The 21,596-nt window shown below is 41.3% G+C and overlaps 1 protein-coding gene across 1 annotated transcript; it reads left to right on the top strand.

Moving 5' to 3' along the window:
- Nucleotides 1–1,797: 1,797 nt before the first annotated feature.
- Nucleotides 1,798–20,738, top strand: PM20D2 (peptidase M20 domain containing 2). Its single transcript, XM_025381996.1, has 7 exons — nucleotides 1,798–2,349; nucleotides 4,982–5,130; nucleotides 10,063–10,205; nucleotides 11,789–11,943; nucleotides 15,389–15,524; nucleotides 19,196–19,303; nucleotides 19,518–20,738. The coding sequence occupies exons 1-7, from the start codon at nucleotides 1,885–1,887 to the stop codon at nucleotides 19,670–19,672; spliced, it is 1,311 nt and encodes a 436-aa protein (XP_025237781.1). The 5' UTR covers nucleotides 1,798–1,884; the 3' UTR covers nucleotides 19,673–20,738.
- The last annotated feature ends 858 nt before the right edge of the window (nucleotides 20,739–21,596 follow it).

Below are 21,596 nucleotides of genomic sequence, written 5' to 3' on the forward strand. Positions count from 1 at the left end.
AAATAGCAGCTTCTCTATGAAATTATATGCATCCGTTTTCTGTTGCTGTTTATTGATGCCTGAGGAGGGCAAACATGGGTTCTACTGATGTCAGCAGGCAGAGTTGCTGCAGTAAAATTTATTCAAAATGAGTGATTGTTGTGGGTTCTGATTTGAATAGATAAGCTGTAGATGCATTTATGAATTTGCATGTCTGTTTACATAAGCAATAGACCATAGTGGCTGAAAGTCCACCACTAGAGGCCGACTCTGGCTTCTGTTCTACAGTGGGTCCACTAGTTACTAGCTCTATAACCTTGGATATACATCTGTAAAGTGAAGATAAATAACCACATTAACAACCTCATAGTTTGCTATGAGGATTAAATGAGTTAACACATGCTAAGCCCTTGGAACAGTGCAGTGCCTGGCACAGAGTAATTGCTCTGCAAATGTCATATTGCTTTTGCTCTCCAATCCCCCCGCCTTTTTTTTTTAGCTAACTAACTGAGCAGGATAATATTGAATCTCGTGGATACAGGGGAAATTTTCGTCAGCAGAATACCAGAGAAAGATTTATTAAGTATCACCAGGGGGGCCCAGGAATTTAATAACACATTTGTTGTTTTTAGAGCTGAGTTTTTGTTAGAGTGTTAACTGAGAAAGTGTTTTCAGACGCAAATGGAATGTGACATTTACTCTGGTATTATTAGCATATAGAGTAGTAAAAACAGTAGTTGATAGTCTTCCTGCATGTTAGCTTCCTTTAGACTTATTTTCAAAATATACATTTGGTTTATCACAACATATTGTGTCCCACTTAACATAGTTGAGACAAATTAAGGAAAGATGATAGGGTATGAAGAACTGATAGAAGTTTTCAATATGTGGAAAACCTCAGAAGATAAACATCTACAGTGTTATTAATAGGCATATTGTCAACAACAGTTTTTCAGACTTTGTGCTTCACTCTGGAGAAAAACAAGAGCATCACATCTTGAATTTTTTCATTGGGTAATTAAAAAACCCAGTTATAATGTAACACCAGCTGAACATATCATGTTAGTGGAGTTCAGCATCAATTAAAATTATTAACGAAACCCGTCATATGTTCCTTTTCAAAGCTGTTCAAGACAACTGTCCAAATTAACAAAACAGTATGAATATTTATTACCATAAATCTTTTAACTCTTTGGTTTTAACTCATTTCAAATTTTTAGTTCTTCTCTATTCAAATAAATTATTATATAATAGCTAATACATACCAAGAGCTTACTGCATAATCTAGCTGCTGTTCCAGACAGTAACTAATGAGAAAACTGTAGAGAGTAGCTGCAGCTTTTAGTAATACAACCTCAAGAAGAAAGTGGGGGCAGTACCGAAACTTACGTATAGTACCGTCCTTAGTACAGCATTGACACTGATGGCCTCCTTCAGGAAATACAAACCTGGTGAGGTTTTTAATTACTAATGCTAGAGAGTGGCGTTTTTCCGAGGATTATGTTCCACTTGGTCTGTCTCTGATGGCTATTAACTAATAAAACCGTTCTCATTCTGCTGCTGTGGGAAGTAAGCAACAACGGAAAAGTAAGCGATAATCTTAGAGCATAACTCAGAAGGCCAGAGCAGCCAAGGAGGTGGTAGAGTCCCGAGCCCCGCCTTCTCCACAGCCCCCCCAAAACTCCACGGCGGGGCAGAGCGCCTGGCAGGGTGCCAGCGGCCGCCAGCGTTTCCCGCGGGGCGCCGGGGGCGGCCCCGGGACGGGAGGCGGCGCCTCGGGAGCTGTGTGGCGGGCGTGCGTGCTCCGCCGGAGTCTTGGAGGCCGCTGGGCGCGTGCGCGGGCGGTTGCTACCTGCAGCTGAGCGAGGGTGCGAGAGGGCACCGAGAGCAGCTGGCTTGAGCAGCATGAGGCCAGGAGTGGAGCGGTCCGTGGAAGGGGGCGCATGCGATGGCCGCTCCGAGCTGGAGCTAGTGAAGCTGCGCGCGGCGGAGTGTATCGACGAGGCGGCCGAGCGGCTGGGGGCCCTGAGTCGCGCGATCTGGAGCCAGCCCGAGCTGGCCTACGAGGAGCACCATGCTCACCGCGTGCTGACGCACTTTTTCGAGCGGGAGCCGCCAGCCGCCTCCTGGGCAGTGCAGCCGCATTACCAGCTGCCCACGGCCTTCTGCGCCGAGTGGGAGCCGCCGGAGGCCCGGGCGCCGAGCGCCGCGCCGCGCCTGCTGCACCTGGGCTTCCTCTGCGAGTACGACGCGCTGCCCGGCATCGGCCACGCCTGCGGCCACAACCTCATCGCCGAGGTCGGGGCGGCGGCCGCGCTGGGCGTGAGGGGGGCCCTGGAGGGCCTCCCCAGGCCGCCTCCGCCCGTGAAGGTGAGGTGGGGCCCGGGTGCGGGACCCCATCCGACTGCCCGGGAAGAGCGGGACCCTGGTGCGTCCCGCGCGTCTCGGTGCCTTTCCGCCCGTGGCAGGTGTGTGCGGGACCGCGGTAAACCTGCGGGCCTCGCCTCTGCGCAGGAGCAGAGCTGAACCCCCAGTCAAAGTCGGTTCGCATTGCCGACCTAGCAACATCTTGCAGATTATTGTTTCCTCCTCTCTAGTTGTAAACAGCTCTGCTGAGTTGTTCCCTTAGGAAAGAACTTACACCCAAGCCTGGTGTTTGTTACGGGTTATTTTTGGTAACTGAGAGGCCACCGCAATTTGCTGACAAGGTTGTGCCGTCAATCCCAGGAGGAAATAACTTTTTGTAGGGAATCGTACGGCCCCTTTTTATTCGTCTCCAAATTTTTTGTTTGTGGCAGTCCTGGGAAATGTTGTGATCCAAGTCATTGGTATTTGGATAGGAATTTTCAGTCGCTAAACCACCAAACCCCTAGAAGTATACAAATAAAGGGGAAGTGAATGAGCATTATACATAGATGCTTAATACATCCTTAAGTCTTGATTTTTCTTTTGTCTTACGATTTTAAGAAATATCTCGTCTTTTTAAACGGGGAAATGTTTATGTTTTTCGTAGGGCAAGTTTAATCCTGTGTTACTCTGTTTTTCCAGATGGTATATTCTACACTGTGAGCTAAGATTCAGTCGTCATTCAGGTTAAGGGGAAAACAAATGTTTTATTTTCATACTCTTTAGCTCATTTTCCCCAGTGTCAGTAACCTTCCTCTTTTATCCTAACACTACATCTTTTGTGGCTTTTTCACTTTAGTTGCCTTCTCTTTTCTGTCTGTGGGGGCTCGTTTTTGTATTTGTTAGATTTTTGTTTGGGTTGGGGGGAGCATCCTTTGCCATGTCACAAAATACTGGAAAGATTTCACTTCAACCACGTTTCTGAAAGGTTCTGAGTAGTCAGCGAGAGGCATATCGTATTTAATGAGTTAAGGGTTAAGAATGAAGAGCTGTGGGCGGATCAGTTGAGGTCTGGAGTTCGAGACCCGCCTGGCCACCATGGTGAAACCCCTGTCTCTACTAAAATACAACAACAACAAATAACTGGGCGTGGTGGCTCACGCCTGTAATCCCAGCTACTCGGGAGGCTGAGGCAGGAGAATCGCTTGAACCCAGGAGGCAGAGGTTGTGAGCCGATATCGCGCCACTGCAGTCCAGCCTCGGCGACAAAGCGAGACTCCTTCTAAAAAAAAAAAAAAAAAAAGAGGAGCAGCTTCATGTCAGAGTTTGAGCACTGTAGAACCGCTAGAACCACCAAAAAAAGCTAGACTTTGGGAAATTGTAATACATTTTTTTTTTTTTTTGAGACAGTCTCATTCTGTCGTCCAGGCCAAGTGCAGTGGTGCTATCTCGGCTCACCACAACTTCCACCTCCGGGGTTCAAGCAATCCTCGTGCCTCAGCCTCCTGAGCTGGGATTACAGGTGCGTGCCACCACGCCCAACTAATTTTTGCCTTTTTTAGTAGAGACTGGATTTAGCCATGTTGGCCAGGCTGGTATCGAACTCGGACCTCAGGTAATCCGCCCACCTTGGCCTCCCAAAGTGCTAGGATTACAGGCATGAGTCACCGCTCCCAGCCCACACTTCTAATTTCAAATGGTTGTTCTCAATTTTAGCAAGGTTAAGTTTTTAATTATCTGAAAATGGAATTTAAGTTGATTTCCTTTCCAAGCCAAGACTTTTTTCCATCTTGTTTCATTGTGTTCTTATACATGATCTTGAAAATATATTAGTTGTTTATTTTGATTTTTAAAATTGTTTGAAGAAGTTAAATATCAAAGTAAAATGTTTATTCTGTAAAGTTCTCTTTTGTTTAATTAGGTGTTTGGTGACCAATAAATCTGCCTGGTTGAACTGGTGGAATCGAATTAGTAAGTTTGTGTAATAGTTGGCTGTTTCTAACTATGGCATTAAGACTTGTTTAATGTTCTTCATAAAGGATTAATGAGTTAACAGTTTTAAAGTAGGTAGCCCAGTAAAGAATCAGAGTTGAGGCCAGAAGGTCAGGACATCTAATCCTAATTCTGCTTGAAGACTTGCTCTGTGACCTGGGGCAAGACACTTCACTCAATTCCTCAAAAACACCCCCTGTAAAATGATGATAGAGATCGCCCACCTACCTCACAGGGTTGTTGTGAGGATAAGTAGTAAGTTACCAGAAAGTTCCTGACCTATAAAGTACTTAAGAATAATTATATACATACACTAAAAGGCTTAGTCGAGAGGAAGCTTTATGAAACAAATCCTAACAAATTTGGAGGAACTAAACTTACAGTATTTTTTTTTTATCTTTGCCGTCAGTTGACTTGTAAAATTGGGAAAAGCTTTTTATAGTGTCTTTAGTACATACTTTGCACCAAGTTGGTATAACAGTGTACATTTTGTGATTAATTTAGCACCATTTTTTGATGCCCACTGCGTAAGCGTCATAGAACAAAACCTCTCAATAGGTTAAGGACTTTAATGTAGATTGTGAATACATATGCACGTGAACCTGTTTGATGTTTTCCTATGAGGATTTTGTTGTTTTTCCCTGACATGAGTATTTCTTTCTAGGTAATTGTCCTGGGAACCCCTGCAGAAGAAGATGGTGGTGGCAAAATTGATTTAATTGAAGCAGGGGCTTTTACAAATCTTGATGTCGTTTTTATGGCCCATCCATCACAAGAGAATGCTGCTTATCTACCAGATATGGCTGAACATGAGTAAGTAATCAAGTTGAAGATAAACTTCTTAGGGGAACACAGGCTATAGAATACTTTTATGTCTAAACCAGAGATGAAGACTCATTTGTACATTTAAGAAGTAAATTGAAAGACAATAACAAGATGTCTTGATCTATGGAGTGACATTTGGCAAGCCTCTTTTAATTGAGATTCATTATGGTGTTCATAGTTGGAGTATTAAAGTAGTAGCACTTAGAAACCATAGGAATAACAAACACGTTGACAAGTTCTCTTTTGAACTGTCCATAGTCTGGTGTCTGGAAAACATCTGTCCTTTGATATAAAATTGTCTTTGCAACTGAATAGATTTGCAAGAGATCATTCTATTAGATATGGGAAGAAAACACCCTTCTCCATTTTATTTACTTTAATTTGAGTTCTTTGCAAAGAGGATAAATTATGTCCTGAGAGAGAATATGGAACATGAGTAGCTGTGATTTTTGTGGAACTTCTCATTCTGTGCTTTTCTGATTTGTCTGGTACTGAATCCTTTTATTTGTCTGTCTTTATGTTGAAGAGCTCACTTTTTAGTACCTAGGAGCATAGATCATTGAAGTGGTTTGGATTTTTTATACCAGAAATTTCAACCATAGTAGTAACCATAGTATATCGGGGGAAAATCCCACCCCCGATATTTATCATGGGTTCTTTTCTATTTCCTAGGCGTCTCAGATGGTTTGAGAAATAAAGGGAAAGAGCACAAGAGAGAGAAATTTAAAGCTGGGTGTCCGCTCGGAGAGCCGTAAAACCAGCAAGTTTTTATTAGCGATTTTCAAAAGGGGAGGGATTGCATGAATAGGGTGTGGGTCACAGAGATCACATACTTCACAAGGTAATAAAATATCACAAAGCAAGCGGAGGCAGGGCGAGATCACAGGACCACAGGATGGGGCAAAATTAAACTTGCTAATGAAGTTTCGGGCACACATTGCCATTGATAACATCTTATCAGGAAACAGGGTTTGAGAGCAGACAACCTGTGTGACCAAAATTTATTAGGCGGGAGTCTCCTCATCCTAATAATCCTGGGAGCACTATAGGAGACCAGGGCTTATTTCATCCCTTTGGCTTCGACCGTAAAAGGCGGCCACCTTAAGGGGGCCGTCTATAGGCCTACCCTCAGGGCGCATTCTCTTTCTCAGGGATGTTCCTTGCTGAGAAAAAGAATTCAGCGATATTTTTCCTATTTGCCTTTGAAAGAAGAGAAATACAGCTCTGTTCCGTCTGGCTCACCGGTGGCCAGAAGTCTTATCTCTCTTGTTACCTGAACATTGCTGTTACCCTGTTCTTTTTTCAAGATGCCCAGATTTCATATTGTTCAAACACACATGCTCTACAAACAATTTGTGCAGTTGATGCAATCATCACAGGGTCCTGAGGTGACATTCATCCTCCTCAGCTTACAAAGATGACAGGATTAAGAAATTAAAGACAGGCGTAGGAAATCACAAGGGTATTGATTGGGGAAGTGATGAGTGTCCATGAAATCTTCACAATTTATGTTCAGAGATTGCAGTAAAGACAGGTGTAAGAAATTATAAAAGTATTAATTTGGGGAACTAATAAGTGTCCATGAAATCTTCACAATTTATGTTCTTCTGTCACGGCTTCAGCCAGTCCCTCCGTTCTGGGTCCCTGACTTCCCGCAGCAATAGTAGTTAATGGTCCAGGCACAAGGAGCCACTGCTTAGCTGCTTCAGCAAAACCGTGTGTTTTCCTCAGAAGTAGCTGGTACCTAAGGAGTGATGGCAGAACCATCACAGCAGTGCTTCTAGATTGTACCCAGGTATCCCACCTCTTAGCACCTTACCAGGCCCTGTTTTCAATCATTTTAACTATTAGGATATCTTCCTTCTTATCACTGGGAATTGGTACTGTGACAGTAGGAGGAATCTTTGAACTTTGGTTTCAAGGATAGTGGTAAACTAGTCCATCTCTAGAAAACAATGGGATTAGAAATTTCTGCCCTTGCCTTTCACTAGAAGGGGCCTGCATATGCAGGCAGGCTCTGCAGCTCATTACCCTTCTGGGACTTAGGGTTAGGCGTCGTGGTCTTGGTTCTGAAGTTAGCGCACTTGACCCCAGGCCTCCTTTTAGTGTCTGCCTTCTTAGCTTTCTCATTGATCATCTCTCTCTTTTTTTTTTTTTTTTTTTTGAGACTGAGTCTCATTCAGTCGCTCAGATTGGAGTGCGGTGGCGCGATCTTGGCTCACTGCAACCTCTGCATCCCAGGTTCAAGTGATTCTCCTTCCTCAGCCTCCCGAGTAGCTGGGATTACAGGCATGCACCATGGCGCCCAGCTGATTTTTATACTTTTAGTAGAGACGGGGTTTCACCATGTTGGCCAGGCTGGTCTTGAACTCCTAACCTCAAGTGATCCATCCACCTCAGCCACCCATAGTGCTGGGGTTACAGGCATGAGTCATCACACCTGGTCTTCTTTGGTCATCTTTTAAGATAGAAAAGAAAGGTGAGGGCCGGGCGCGGTGGCTCAAGCCTGTAATCCCAGCACTTTGGGAGGCCGAGATGGGCGGATCACGAGGTCAGGAGATCGAGACCATCCTGGCTAACACGGTGAAACCCCGTCTCTACTAAAAATACAAAAAAAAAAACTAGCCGGGCGAGGTGGCAGGCGCCTGTAGTCCCAGCTACTCGGGAGGCTGAGGCAGGAGAATGGCGTGAACCCGGGAGGCGGAGCTTGCAGTGAGCTGAGATCCGGCCACTGTACTCCAGCCTGGGCGGCAGAGCAAGACTCCGTCTCAAAAAAAAAAAAAAAAAAGAAAAGAAAGGTGAGGCGCAATGGCTCACTCCTGAGGTTAGGAGTACGAGACTAGCGTGGCCAACTTGGCAAAACCCCATCTCTACTAAAAATACAGAAATTAGCTGGGCATGGTGGTGGGCGCCTGTAATCCCAGCTACTCGGGAGGCTGAGGCAGGAGAATTGCTTGAACCAGGGAGGCAGAGGTTGCAGTGAGCCGAGATCCCGCCGCTGCACTCCAGCCTGGCTGCCCGACAAGTGAAACTCCACCTCAAAAAAAAAGAACAAGATCAAGAATTCCTTTTTTTTTTTTTTAATTACTAATCCGCTTTTCTTAAAAATTCTTTTTTTTTTTTTTTTTTTTTTCAAGAGAGTCTCGTTTTGTCACCCAGGCTGGAGTACAGTGGCACAATCTCAGCTCACTGCAACCTCTGCCACTGGGTTCAAGGGATTCTCCTGCCTCAGCCTCCCATGGAGCTGGGATTACAGGTGAACACCACCATACCCAGCTAATTTTTGTATTTTTAGTAGAGACAGGGTCACTATGTTGGCCAGGCTGATCTTGAACTCCTGACCTCAAGTGAGCCACCCGCCATGGCCACCCAAAGTGTTAGAATTACAGGCATGAGCCACCATGCCCGACCAAAAATTTCTAATGAATAAGATAAAGCAATCCTTCTGACCACCTTTCCCAAATCCAGTCGTTTTTCTAGAGGTATGTATCCTTTTCAGAGTGTTTTTGGTGTACTTATGGAACATAAATAGAATCCTGTGTAAATTAAATTGTGAAAGAAGGTTTTCCTCAAGTATTCCACTCAATATATTGTTCTGGCTTTTTAAAATTAAATAGTGTGCTTGAAAATAATTCCATATAATCCTTTTTGTTTTTGTAATGTTTATCACCAGTTGTGATAAAATTCCAGTTTTGCCAGGCCAGGTGGCTCACACCTGTAATCACAGCACTTAGGGAGGTCAAGGCAGGAGAGTCTCTTGAGCCCAGGAGTTCATGACCAGCCTGGGCAACATAGTGAGACCCTGTCTCTACAAAAAAATAAAAAATTAACTGGGCATGGAGCACTCCTGTGGTCTCAGCTATTCATCTGTGGGAGGCTGAGGCAGAGGAGGATTGCTTGAACTTGGGAGGTTGAGACTGCAGTGAGCTGTGATCGCGCCACTGCACTCCAGCCGGGGTGACAGAGCAAGATGAGTATCCAAAAAAAAATTCATTTCAAGGTCATGGTGATAAGATATATATCAAGGAAATAACAATGCAGTATCCTGAAATCTAATACATGTTTGATATTTTTACTTGATTTTTGTCCTGCTAATAAAATGTCTGGAATCAGTTAAGAAGTATTGTAAGCATTCTAAGGACTCCTGAATCTAACCCATTAAAATAAGTCCAGATTGGTTTTTTAATCATCTAAATGTGGGTACTATTAATCAGGCTTAAAAAGTGTTATCTAGGCAAGTCAATCACAGAGCTTTATAAGTAACTGTTCAACACGCAATCCTTTCTCTAATCTTGTTTTTTTTTTTTATTGTATTAGAGCAGTTAGACTGGTGTGAGAACTATTTGTAAGTGGAGTAACAATTTATAAAAACGTAAAATATTAGTGATATAGGCATTTTGGAACATTAATAAAATATCAGATACTGCTTTAATACTAGGGTATCTTGTGATAACATTGAATATAATCTGATTTTCAGAGGTTGTCTTAACCCACTTCAAATAGTAACTCCTTTCTGTCTTTCTTGACCTTCCACCTCTTCAGACAGAATTTCTGATTTTTTGCAGACTTTTGATACAGAATCATCACAATGCTGTGTACAAACATACAGGATCCATTTTTTTTTTTATTTTGGTAATTTCAGCACCTGATACCATATTGCATGTTTGTTTGAATTAAATTGTGTATACATTTAATCTGTTCTCTTTTTCTCTCTTTTTTGGGAATGCTTTCTTTGTGTCAAGCACTATGTTACCTAATAATAAACTATATCTAACGTAAATAAATTGTAGTGTTATTACTACAAATAATTTGCACATCAAAAGTCCAGCAATGTGAATTAATTTTGAATAGTAGTTGGGTAATTCTGACTACTTTAGCAATAATAAGAAAAGTAATTTCAAACGATTTTTTATTTCCTAGTGTGACTGTGAAATACTATGGAAAAGCATCTCATTCTGCTGCTTATCCCTGGGAAGGATTAAATGCATTAGATGCTGCTGTGCTGGCCTATAACAATCTGTCTGTGTTCAGACAGCAAATGAAACCAACCTGGAGAGTTCATGGTATGAATGTCAAATACCTTCTATAATAGATGGTGCTTACTAGAGTTCAGTGCAGTATAATTATTTAATATTCAATTTTTAAAAGTTTGGAAATATTTTTGTACTTCATATGAATATTCTGATTTTTAAGCGTATTTTCAGAAATTAATGTGACAGGATACTAAGATGTTTGTCTATATATGGGTAGAAAGACAGTTTCGATTATTGTACATAAATGGAATGTCATCTTTGTGTATCAAAGATAAAGGTTTTATGTAAGGAACTGTGTTCTTTCAGTGGGTGTTTGAAAATTGGATCTTGATTTTCCAGTTGTCCTCATTATTTCTTAATGATAACCAAATTTTATCACTTCCTCAATTAAAAAAATGTATAGTAACTGCTAGTTTTATTTAAGTGCTGTTAGTCCTGAGTAATATCTTTTTTTGAGTGTTTTTTTGTTTTTGAGATAGTCTTGCTCTATTGCCCAGGCTGGAGTGCAGTGGTGCAATCTCGGCTCACAGCAACTTCCACTTCCTGGGTTCAAGTGATCCTCCTGCTTCAGCCTCCCAGTTAGCTGGGATTACAGGCAGGCGAGCACCACCACACCCAGCTAATATTTGTATTTTTTGCAGAGATGGGGTCTTGCTATGTTGGCCAGGCTGGTCTCAAACTCCTGGCCTCAAGTGATCTGCCCACCTCAGCCTCCCAAAGTACTGGGATTATAGGTGTGAGCCACCAAGCCTGGTTCTGAATAGTGTCTTTTAAAATTATACATATGTCACCATAATATAAATGCAGTCATAAAGTACTGTCTTGGAGGCACACTTTTGTTTTTTAATTTATTTCCTTATGATTTAGGAAATTGTTATATTTTGATATCTATTCTTTACCTGATTTTGCCATAGCCTGAGGTCAATTTGTAATTGTACTTTTACCAGTTTTCCTGCCTTAGTTTCTTTAAAAGGAACAAACAGGAATGTGTAGAAATATTTTTTTAAAGTAGGTCATATGACATTGGATTTTTCGTATCTATTTTAGTTATGACTTCAAATGAATAAATCTTAATACTTTATAATTCTAAATAAATGCATTTGTTTTGACAGTTGATAATACTTAGTGATCTTTGACCTGCATTGGTTTTTTTCTTGGCATGAAAATTATTTTTCTAGAGCTAAATGCCATTTAAAATGTTCATGGGATTCCTGAGGTAGGAGGGTAATTATAGAACCTCATACCGTTGTGGAGGTATGGTAGAATCTTTTCCAGAAAGCTGAAGATGTTACTAAGTTTTTTTTTGTGTGTGTGGTTATGTAATTTTTAAGTTTCATTATAGTCTGTAACATAATTTCTTAACATTATATAAATTCCTTTGAATGAAGTACATATGGGTAATTATTTTTTTCTTATCAGTCAAAAAATATCACCCTATGTACAGAAATTTCAGTAGTACAACGTATCAAAATCTTTGATTGGTATATTGGTGGAGCTAGTAAGTTTAAATTATTTTTCTTTATGAATATATTGGCTGAAAAACTTAATGGGTGTATTTAAGCTTAAATAAATGGTCACCAAGCTTAATTCTAGTAATTTGGTTCTTTTTATAGGTATAATAAAAAATGGTGGTGTAAAACCCAATATCATTCCCTCTTATTCTGAATTAATCTATTACTTCCGTGCACCTTCAATGAAAGAACTTCAAGTTTTGACCAAAAAGGCAGAAGATTGCTTCAGAGCTGCAGCTTTGGCTTCAGGGTGCACAGTAAGAACTTTTAAAACTTAATCTAAGTTACAATCAGAGGTATATATGTGGGCTAGCGCTGTTAGATTGAAACCTAACTTGACTCTCTTATTTGGTGACATGTTGAATATGCAGAATTTGTTGGCTGAATAGTTAATGTGAAAGTCTTTAATTTTTACATGTTTCACTCCTCAGTGCCTGCAACAGGGAAGATGACAGGTCATCTTACTTATATAGTAATTAGAATAATTCTGATACTTCTGTGCTAGAATCCCTGACTTTTTACAAGTTAATATTCTTCCTTGTTGGCAGTTATACTTTTAGAATTGCTCTATGTAGTTTCTATAAAGGAAACTTTGTGGCAAAATCAGCAAAAACTTTCTTTTTTTGGAGGGGGAGCAGGGTCTTGCTCTGTTGCCCAGGCTGGAGTGTGGTGGCACGATCTTGGCTCACTACAACCTCTGCCTTCCAGGCTCAAGCAATCCTCTCACCTCTGCCTCCCACCTCAGCCCGCTGAGTAGCTGGGACTACAAGCATGCACCACCACACCCGGCTCATTTTTGGTATCTTTTTGTGGAGACAGGGTCTCACCATGTTGCCCAGGCTGGTCTCAAACTCCTGAGCTCAAGCGATCCACCCACCTCAGCCTTCTAAAGTACTGGGATTATAGGCATGAAACACCTCGCCCAGCCAGTGAAAGCTATTTTTGAAGTTAGGATGTATATAGTAGTGATATAAATACTATGGCTTGCTGGAATGGAAGATAAAATAGACACGTAAGTTAGTTAAGAGGTTTTATTGATTTGTTTTGTTTGTTTGTTTGTTTTTGAGACAGAGTCTTGCTCTGTTGCCCAGGCTGGAGTGCAATGGTGCGATTTTGGCTCAACGCAACCTCTGCCTCCTGGGTTCAAGCGATTCTCATGCCGCAGCCTCCCAAGTAGCTGGGACTATAGGCGAGTGCCACCATACCCAGCTAATTTTTTTTTTTTTTGTTTGTTTTGAGATGGAGTCTCACCCCGGCCCAGGCTGGAGTGCAGTGGCGTGATCTCGGCTCACTGCAACCTCTGCCTTGCAGGTTCAAGCAATTCTCCTGCCTCAGCCTCTTGAGTAGCTGGGATTACAGGCACGTGCCTCCACACCCGGCTATTTTTTTGTATCTTTAGTAGAGACGAGGTTTCACCATGTTGACCAGGCTGGTCTCGAACTCCTGACCTCGTGATCCACCCGCCTCAACCTCCCAAAGTGCTGGGATTACAGGTGTGAGCTACCACGCCAACTGATTTTGAACCATAAAGTTAGTAGTATTTAAATACCATTCATGTACTGCGTAAAGTGGAGTGAGTTTTAGAATTATACAAGATAAGAATCTTGCCCTGGAGGGAGCCTGTTTAGGTCTAGTTGGAGAAACAGGATCTTGACCCATAACTCTCAGCCTAGCTGATTCTGTAACCTTTAGAAATGTTTAGTGTCTTTGGCCCTCCATTTTCTTGCTTGAAAAATGGAGATAATAACAGTCTATCTTAGGGTTCTTGTGAGAATTAAATGAGATAATGTTTCTGAAGGGTTTAGAGCCCAGCCTTCATTTGTATTACCTTATTTTTTTCCGTTCTTATTAGTCTAGAGATGTATGATTAATTCATGTAGTAGCAGTATCTCACAGTAGCAGTAATTCTCAGAAAGCATATGTTACGTGTCCTGAAAGTAGTATGGAATGCGTCATGAGGATCAGAGGTGGGAAAGAGTGGTCTGGGGCAGTTAACCTTGGAGCAAGGTTTTGTGGAAGACTGCAGACCTGAATTGAGTTTTGAAGGGTGAACGTACTTTCAGATATGCATGGGAAGGACAGAGACTGACAGTTCTTAGGGAATATAGTCAGCAAAGATAAGAATATAAAAGCTTACGTTGTGTTGTAGTGAATAGATAAACATGTGGACAGATGTAGGAACAAAGATGTATTCTCATTTGCGACTAGAGAAGATGGGTATAGATTTAGTGAATGAAAACTATGAAGTGTCCATATCCTAGACAGTAAAAACTAAGTATTTATTTCCTTATTTATTTATAATTATAAATATTTATTTGTGAAATACATATGCATGTGAACTATTATCATTAGGCAATATCTCAAGGCATACAGTATTCCCTTATGGTAAGGTTTGTTGTTACTGGATTTGAATCTATATTTAATTTAATTTAATTTATTTTTAAAGTTTTTTGTAGAGATAGGATCTCCCTATGTTGCCCAGACTGGTCTCTAAACTCCTGGGTTCAAGTGATCCCCCTGCCTCCCAAAGTTCTGGGATTGCAGGTGTGAGCCACCTTGCCTGGCCTGAATCTATATTTTAAATAATCTTTTAGTAGTTTCTTACATTTGGCCGACTTGTAAAGTCTGATTCAGTTGTCATAGTTTCTACCATAGATGTTGCTAAAAGAAATGTCATCTCTGCCGTTTTATGATTGGCTTTTGCTAATATTGGTGTTATCTTTAGTTTGAGGGAATATTGCCAGTTTTCATTTAATCAAAACTGAATCTGTAAATCTACTTAACTGAGCACATAAAAGCTGCTTCCGTATCTTTATATACTGAAATTAATAAATGAGGACTGTTGTCAACCCTTCCTCATTGCAAATCTTCTGCGTTTCCCTCAGAGTGCTTTTCTACCTCTCACACCAGGCAGTGATGTCAGTGTCAGTTTGCATATTGAATATTAGGAAAGCTTAATTTCTTTTTTTTGGAGACTGAATCCTAGAGCAGTGTTCCTCAGAGTGTGGTTTTTGGGTCACCTATGTCAGAATGTCTTGGAGGGTGCTGGTTAAAATAAAAATTAGGTTGGTCGCAGTGGCTCACGCCTGTAATCCCAGGACTTTGGGAGGCCGAGGCGGGCAGATCACCTGAAGTCAGGAGTTCGAGACCAGCCTGGCCAACATGGCGAAACCCCATCTCTACTAAAATACAAAAACAATTAACTGGGCTTGGTGGCTGGTGCCTGTAATCCCAGCTACTTGGGAGGCTAAGGCAGGAGAATCACTTGAACCTGGGAGGTGGAGATTGCAGTGAACTGAGATCGCACCACTGCACTCCAGCCTGGGCAACAGAGTGAGACTCCATCTCAAAAATAAAATTAATAAAAATTAATAAAAATTTCTGGGCCCTCCTCACACCCTATCTAGGTGACTAAAGTTGACACTCGCTAGCTAATACAGAGCTTGGTGACATTGTGGGGTTTAGTGTATATGTAATATAAAAGAGATAGAGGCCTAGGAGCTCTCGTTATAGAAAATACATCTTCTTTTTTTTCTTTTCTTTTTTCCTTTTTTAAGGCAAGAGATTTGAGAGTGTTTATATCTGGAAGGGAAAGTATCTTATCTTAAAACCTCTTCTTATTAGAGAACAATCACTGGTTTGAAAATTAGATAGTGAATTCCAGTTTTTTATTTCAAAGTTTGTTTTGCAATTTTTTATTAGGTGGAAATTAAAAGTGGAGCACATGATTATTACAATGTCCTTCCCAATAAGAGCCTATGGAAAGCCTATATGGAAAATGGAAGAAAACTAGGAATAGAGTTCATTTCAGAAGATACAATGTTGAATGGCCCTTCAGGTAATTAAGTTCTTTTTTTAATATATTGAGCTATTTGAGGAAGAGAAATACCGTCTTTGGTTAAATTGGTTCTATTTAATGGTTTGGGAGGTAGGGAGGTACTGCTGACATTTTTAATATTTTCACAAACTTTATGATTAGGAGAAAGAAACTAATGGACTCTTAAGTGAGTGTAGAATGTCAAACGAACCAATTTGATTTTAGAAATAGTCAACCTACATTTTAGTCTATATTCTAAATATTTTCTAATGTTTAAGTTTCTTTAGTTTTAATTGTTAAGTAAGTGGCTAAGGTGGGATATAGAATTTTAATTCATTCTCAGTCATCACTATAAGCAGGTTACTAAGTACTTAGTTATCTGGGGCATTTTCAGTTTCTGAGGAGCAACAGACAACTAGAATTGAAATAAGCATATTTGGGGTTATGTTAGTTTTTTTTCCTTTTAAAAGCATATTATTACTAACACATTTGCAAGTTAGAGATGTATCTTCTGTTTTAAAAATAGATGTTGATGAAGTAGGCCCAAAAGGACTTGGTGGTGAAATGGGGTGTCATTGTCTTTCATTAAGATAAGGAGTTCAAGAGAAAGAGCAGGTTAGGGTAAGAGGGGGTTGTTATAAACTAGTATGTTAAACTTGAGGTGCTTATAGTATTTCTAAGTGGAGCTGTTCAGTACGTGTTAAATTTAGAACCCAAAAAGATGTCTAGTTTGGAGATTTAGGAGTTGTCCATATATGAAAGGTAATAGATGTTGACGAGGTTGCCCAAATACATAAAGGAAGAAGATTCCCAGAGATCAGACATTGGTAGTCAACAGTCAACAGAGTGAAAGCCAGACAATCAGGAGAGAGGAGAAGGAGAGTCATGGAAGCCAAGGGAGAACAAAACTTACCGAAGAGAAGGAGGTGTAAACGTATTAGGTGCTGCAGAGACTAAATAGGATGAGTATGGTCTAGTGTCCGCTGGATTCTAGTAATTAGAAATTCACAAATTGTCTGGAAGAAAATAGTACAAGACCAGTGGTACCAGATGCTGGGTCTCACTTCTCTACCCAGTGCATTGACTGGTGAGATAGTGGAAGTAGCAAAGGAAGACTATTCTTTTTCAAGAGAGTTAGCTTTCAAGAAAAATAGAGTGGATACAAGCCTTAGGGAAATATGGAAAAGAAAATAGTTTTTGTTTTTTGGTTTTTTTTTGAGACAGAGTCTCACTCTGTCGCCCAGGCTGGAGTGCAGTGGCGTGATCTCAGCTCACTACAAGCTTTGCCTCCCAGGTTCACGCCATTCTCCTGCCTCAGCCTCCCGAGTAGCTGGGACTACAGGCACCCGACACCACGCCTGGCTAGTTTTATTTTTTTTATTTTTTTTATTTTTAGTAGAGACGCGGTTTAACTGTGTTAGCCAGGATGGTCTCGATCTCCTGACCTCGTGATCTGCCCTCCTCGGCCTCCCAAAGTGCTGGGATTACAGGCGTGAGCCACTGTGCCTGGCCACAAAAATGGTTTTTAAGGGAAGATACTTGAGAAGTAGATGTACTGTTTAGGAAGAAGGTCAGGGAGTTCAGAGACTTTCCCTTTAGGAAGTAGCACACAGTGAGCATTGAGCTGGCAGGGCTGAGGGATTGAGAGAGAATTGCCACTGAGAGGAGTTGGCCAGGGACATCAGAGTTTCATGTTTTCTTTTGTTTCTGGACAGCATGAGAGCTCAGCTCAGCATTGAAGATCATGAATTTGTTGTTAAGGCAGTCTTCATGGTTCTCTTCTTTTACCCTAGCAGGTTTCTGCAGTTTAGCTAAAGAAGGGAAGACACACGGACAGCCCTACCCTGGGTTTGGGTTTTATATAATGGACAAATCAGTAGGATAAAGTGGCTGTGACTTTGGTATGATTTATAGGCTCTAGGGTCTAGCTCCACAAGTAAGATCTTAAAATAGGCAACAGGCTTTTTTTTGTCCATCCTATTTTGTTTTGTTTCGTTTTCACACTCAGACTGTTTAGACTCTTTAAACACCAGAGAGGCTTTTTCCGTCCTGTTCACTGATGTCCCATCACTGTGCATCCTCAGTGTCTGGAGCCGTTTCTGGCACAGTTAAGTGCTTAGTGAATATTTTCTGAAGCAGTACTTTTATAGAGGCTACTATGCCTCAAAGTCTGGCCTCAGTCTGCATTTGCCACATAACTAGCAGCTGTGAGACTATCAGCATGTTATTTAATACGCATAAGCCTTGGTTTCTTCATACTTAAAATGGAAACTGTTCTAAATGTTAATGAGAATACATACAAAGCACTGAGGATTGTGTTTGGAACGTAGTATTCCAGATAAATGTTAGCTACTCTTTGTTACATATTCCTTTATTCTCTTACCACTCACTGTGTAGTCTAACTTTGCCTGCATGGTGTTTGACATGTAATAAACATTCAGTAAATATCCATTGAGTGAACATAAGGCTTTGTTTTTACTGTGATTTCTTCAGCAAGAGTCTGTGTGTCAATCCTGTGAGAAGCTAGATGCACAGTCATTTCAAATACTATTTCTTGCTGTATACAGCCTCATAATCTAGTTTCTGAGATAAGCATGAACCAAATCATCCAATACATGGAAAATTAAAAAGTACTGTAAAGGACAGCAATACATCTCTGTGAGAGCCTGTCCTAGAGGAATTTCACTTTATGGGGAGGTGAAGTAAGTAAAGCTTTGCTGAGAAAATGATGCTTAAGTTGGAATTTGAAGGTTAAGTAAGAGTTACAGGGATGATGCAGGGATAGCATGTGACGGTCCTGTGACGGGGAGAGCATAGTGAGTGTCTAGAGTGGCTGGGGCATCGAGGGTAGTGGGAACGTGGTATGAGATCAGGTTGGAAAGGTAAATGAAGATTGAAAAAAAAAATCAGCAAATAGAGTAGATGCTGCTAGACCAATTAGGAAACTTTTAGTTCAGGCAAGAGATAATGATCGCATAGACTGGAGACAGGTGTTGGTGATGGTGATGCAAAGAGCGTTAGGATTCTGAGATATTTGGCAGATACTGTTGATAGGTGGGGTGGAGGTGGAAGAGGAGAAAGATCATGAGTTTAACTTTAGATATGTTAAGTTTGATCTACCTTGAAGACATCCAAGAGAAGATACCAGGCTGGCAACTGGATGTATGAGCATGGAATTTAGAAGAGACTGGGAAGAGATTTGAGTTGGTGATTATTTGAAGCAATACATATGGACAAAATCTTGAGAAAGAATATACAGTGAGAAGAGAAAGGGGCCTGGAATGGAGTCTCCTATAACTAATATTTCATCGTCAGGTAGAGGGGGCTGTATCCCCAAGAGAGACAGAAGAAGGGGCCATCAGAGAGGCAGAAGGGAAACCATGCAAGTGCTGTGTCACAGAAGAGAAGAAAGGGAGTAAGTGACAGTGTGGAGTGCTGCGTAAGAGGGCCGGTAAAAGCCTGGAGACCAGGCAAGGACAGGTTTGCAGTGACCTTCGTGAGAGATGTGACTGATGCAGGGGAGTGTGTGGCGGACTCAGTGGAAGGTGAGCCCATGAAAACACGAGCATATGGACAACTCTCCAAGAAGCTCACTTCTCTGGGTCTCTTCTAACAGGGACTGTGACTTCATAACTCAAGAATACTTAACCACATATACTTAAATAGACTTTTTTTCCTTTGTGTGTTCCAAGGATCTACGGATTTTGGAAATGTTACTTTTGTGGTTCCTGGAATTCATCCATATTTTCACATTGGATCTAATGCCTTGAATCACACTGAACAGTACACTGAAGCTGCTGGTAAGTGTTGTTGTATGTGACCGTTTTGGCACACGCACTCTTCTGTAGTAGCTGCCTTTCTGTTTAACCTACTGTTTCACTACATAACATCACCTCAGTGAATACTGCACTGTGGGGGGCAGTTGGAGAGCCAGTTGAGATACGGATAGCTAACCTGTGAAATTAAATACAGTTTAAATAACTAAGAACGTATTTTATTTTCTCTACCTTTTAGGGTCACAGGAAGCTCAGTTCTACACTTTGCGGACGGCCAAAGCCCTGGCAATGACAGCACTGGATGTTATTTTTAAACCAGAGTTACTGGAAAGAATCAGAGAGGACTTTAAACTGAAACTTCAAGAAGAACAGTTTGTAAATGCAGTAGAATAGAAGGAAGACTTAGGGACCGCTTATAAATCAAGAAGATGTGATGATTTTTTTTCTTTTAATCTCTTTTAATGAAGGCATGCTTGTTTTTTAATCTTAAAGGAGTCAAATTCTTTTTACCTGATAAGTGAGGACAGGGTGTGGAGAAAACATATTACCTCATATCTGAAGTGAAAATTTTTGCAAATCTGTACTCGATGGGATTATGATATTACAGGAGCTGGTGTGTGATGCCATTTCTTTTCTTTCCCCCGCAACCACTCACCTTCACAGTACTGATACCATTTCTTAAACTACCTGGAGGATACATGGCATCATTTTAATAAAATATTTTAATAAATCTTTTTATAAGCCTTACATGTTGTCTGTATTTTTAAAAGCTTAAGAGATTTCAAACCTTGTATTCAGAATTGACACCTATGAGAGTGTTTTGTGGTATAGGGTGGTAAACTTGTTCTCTAATCGTATATTATTCCTCTACCAGATTGTATATTTGAAGCCAGTATCTTTCTTTTTTTTTTTTTAAGACAGAGTCTCGCTCTGTTGCCTAGGCTGAAGTATAGTAACATGATCTCGGCTCACTGCAACCTCTGCCTCCCAGGTTCAAGTGATTGTCTTGCCTCAGCCTCCTGAGTAGCTGGGATTACAGGTGTGTGGCGCCATGCCCAGCTAATTTTTGTATTTTCAGTAGAGACGGCATTTCACCATGTTGGCCAGGCTAGTCTTGAACTCCTGACCTCAGGTGATGCACCCGCCTTGGCCTCCTGAAGTGCTGGGATTACAGGCATGAGCCACCACACCCGGCCTGCCAGTGTCTTTTTAATACACACGTGTGTTGGTATTTTTAGATTGTTACAGTGTCTAGCATATTGCTTACTCTGAATATTCAGTACTTTTTGAATAAGCAAATATTGCTTCCTTGCTTGGAATCATCAAAGTTTAAAGTAGCTTCGTGGATGGACCATGATCCTAAGATGAGTTTTAATTGTGATTATAGTCATCTCTTGTACAGCCTGGAGAAGAAAAGATATACTTACTACTTTGCTTTGGGTACACATAAGAAAACCTCTTTTTTTTTTTTTTTTTTTTTTTTGAGACGGAGTCTCGCGCTGTGTCACCCAGGCTGGAGTGCAGTGGCGCGATCTCGGCTCACTGCAAGCTCCGCCTCCCAGGTTCATGCCATTCTCCTGCCTCAGCCTCCGAGTAGCTGGGACTACAGGCGCCCGCCACCACGCCCGGCTAGTTTTTTGTGTTTTTAGTAGAGACGGGGTTTCACCATGTTAGCCAGGATGGTCTCGATCTCCTGACCTCGTGATCCACCCGCCTCGGCCTCCCAAAGTGCTGGGATTACAGGCGTGAGCCACCGCGCCCGGCCTAAGAAAACCTCTTTTTAAAAAAACTTTTTATTTTTTTACATAATAGAGACAGGGGCTCACTATATCTTCCAGGCTGGTCTCAAACTCCTGGGCTCAAGCAATCCTCCTGTCTTGGCCTCCCAAAGTGTTGGGATTTCAGGTATGAGACACCACACCTGCCCATTTTTGTTTTGTTTTTTAATGGGCAGGTTCTTACTCTGTTTCCCAGGCTAGAGTGCAGTGGTGTAATCACAGCGCACTGCAGCCTCGAACTCCTGGAGTCAAGCAGTCCTCCCACCTCAACCTCTTAAAGCACTGGGATTACAGGCTTGAGGCACTGCACCTGGCCCTGACTCATTTTTTAAAAAGGTTAGGCTGACTTAGTGCAAAGTTTAAAAGTATACGATTCTTAAAATGCGGAATTAGTTTCTAACCTAAACTAGAGGTATAGGTGGACCTGCTTGAGATATCTTTTGTTTTTATGGAACATTTTTATTACATGCCTTTATAGTTTTTCATTGTTCATGCCCTGTACTGAAACCTTTTTCTCAAATACCAACTCTCGGCTGTGT

This window comes from Theropithecus gelada, chromosome 4 (genome assembly GCF_003255815.1).
Source record: "Theropithecus gelada isolate Dixy chromosome 4, Tgel_1.0, whole genome shotgun sequence".
Taxonomy (NCBI): Eukaryota; Metazoa; Chordata; class Mammalia; order Primates; family Cercopithecidae; genus Theropithecus; species Theropithecus gelada.

Excerpts from the sequence above, each read along its gene's own strand:
- PM20D2 (XM_025381996.1), top strand. The coding sequence starts at position 1,885 with ATGAGGCCAGGAGTGGAGCGGTCCGTGGAAGGGGGCGCATGCGATGGC. Across the intron at positions 10,206-11,788 it reads ACCAACCTGGAGAGTTCATG|GTATAATAAAAAATGGTGGT; the intron begins GTATGAATGTCA and ends TTCTTTTTATAG. Across the intron at positions 15,525-19,195 it reads AATGTTGAATGGCCCTTCAG|GATCTACGGATTTTGGAAAT; the intron begins GTAATTAAGTTC and ends GTGTGTTCCAAG.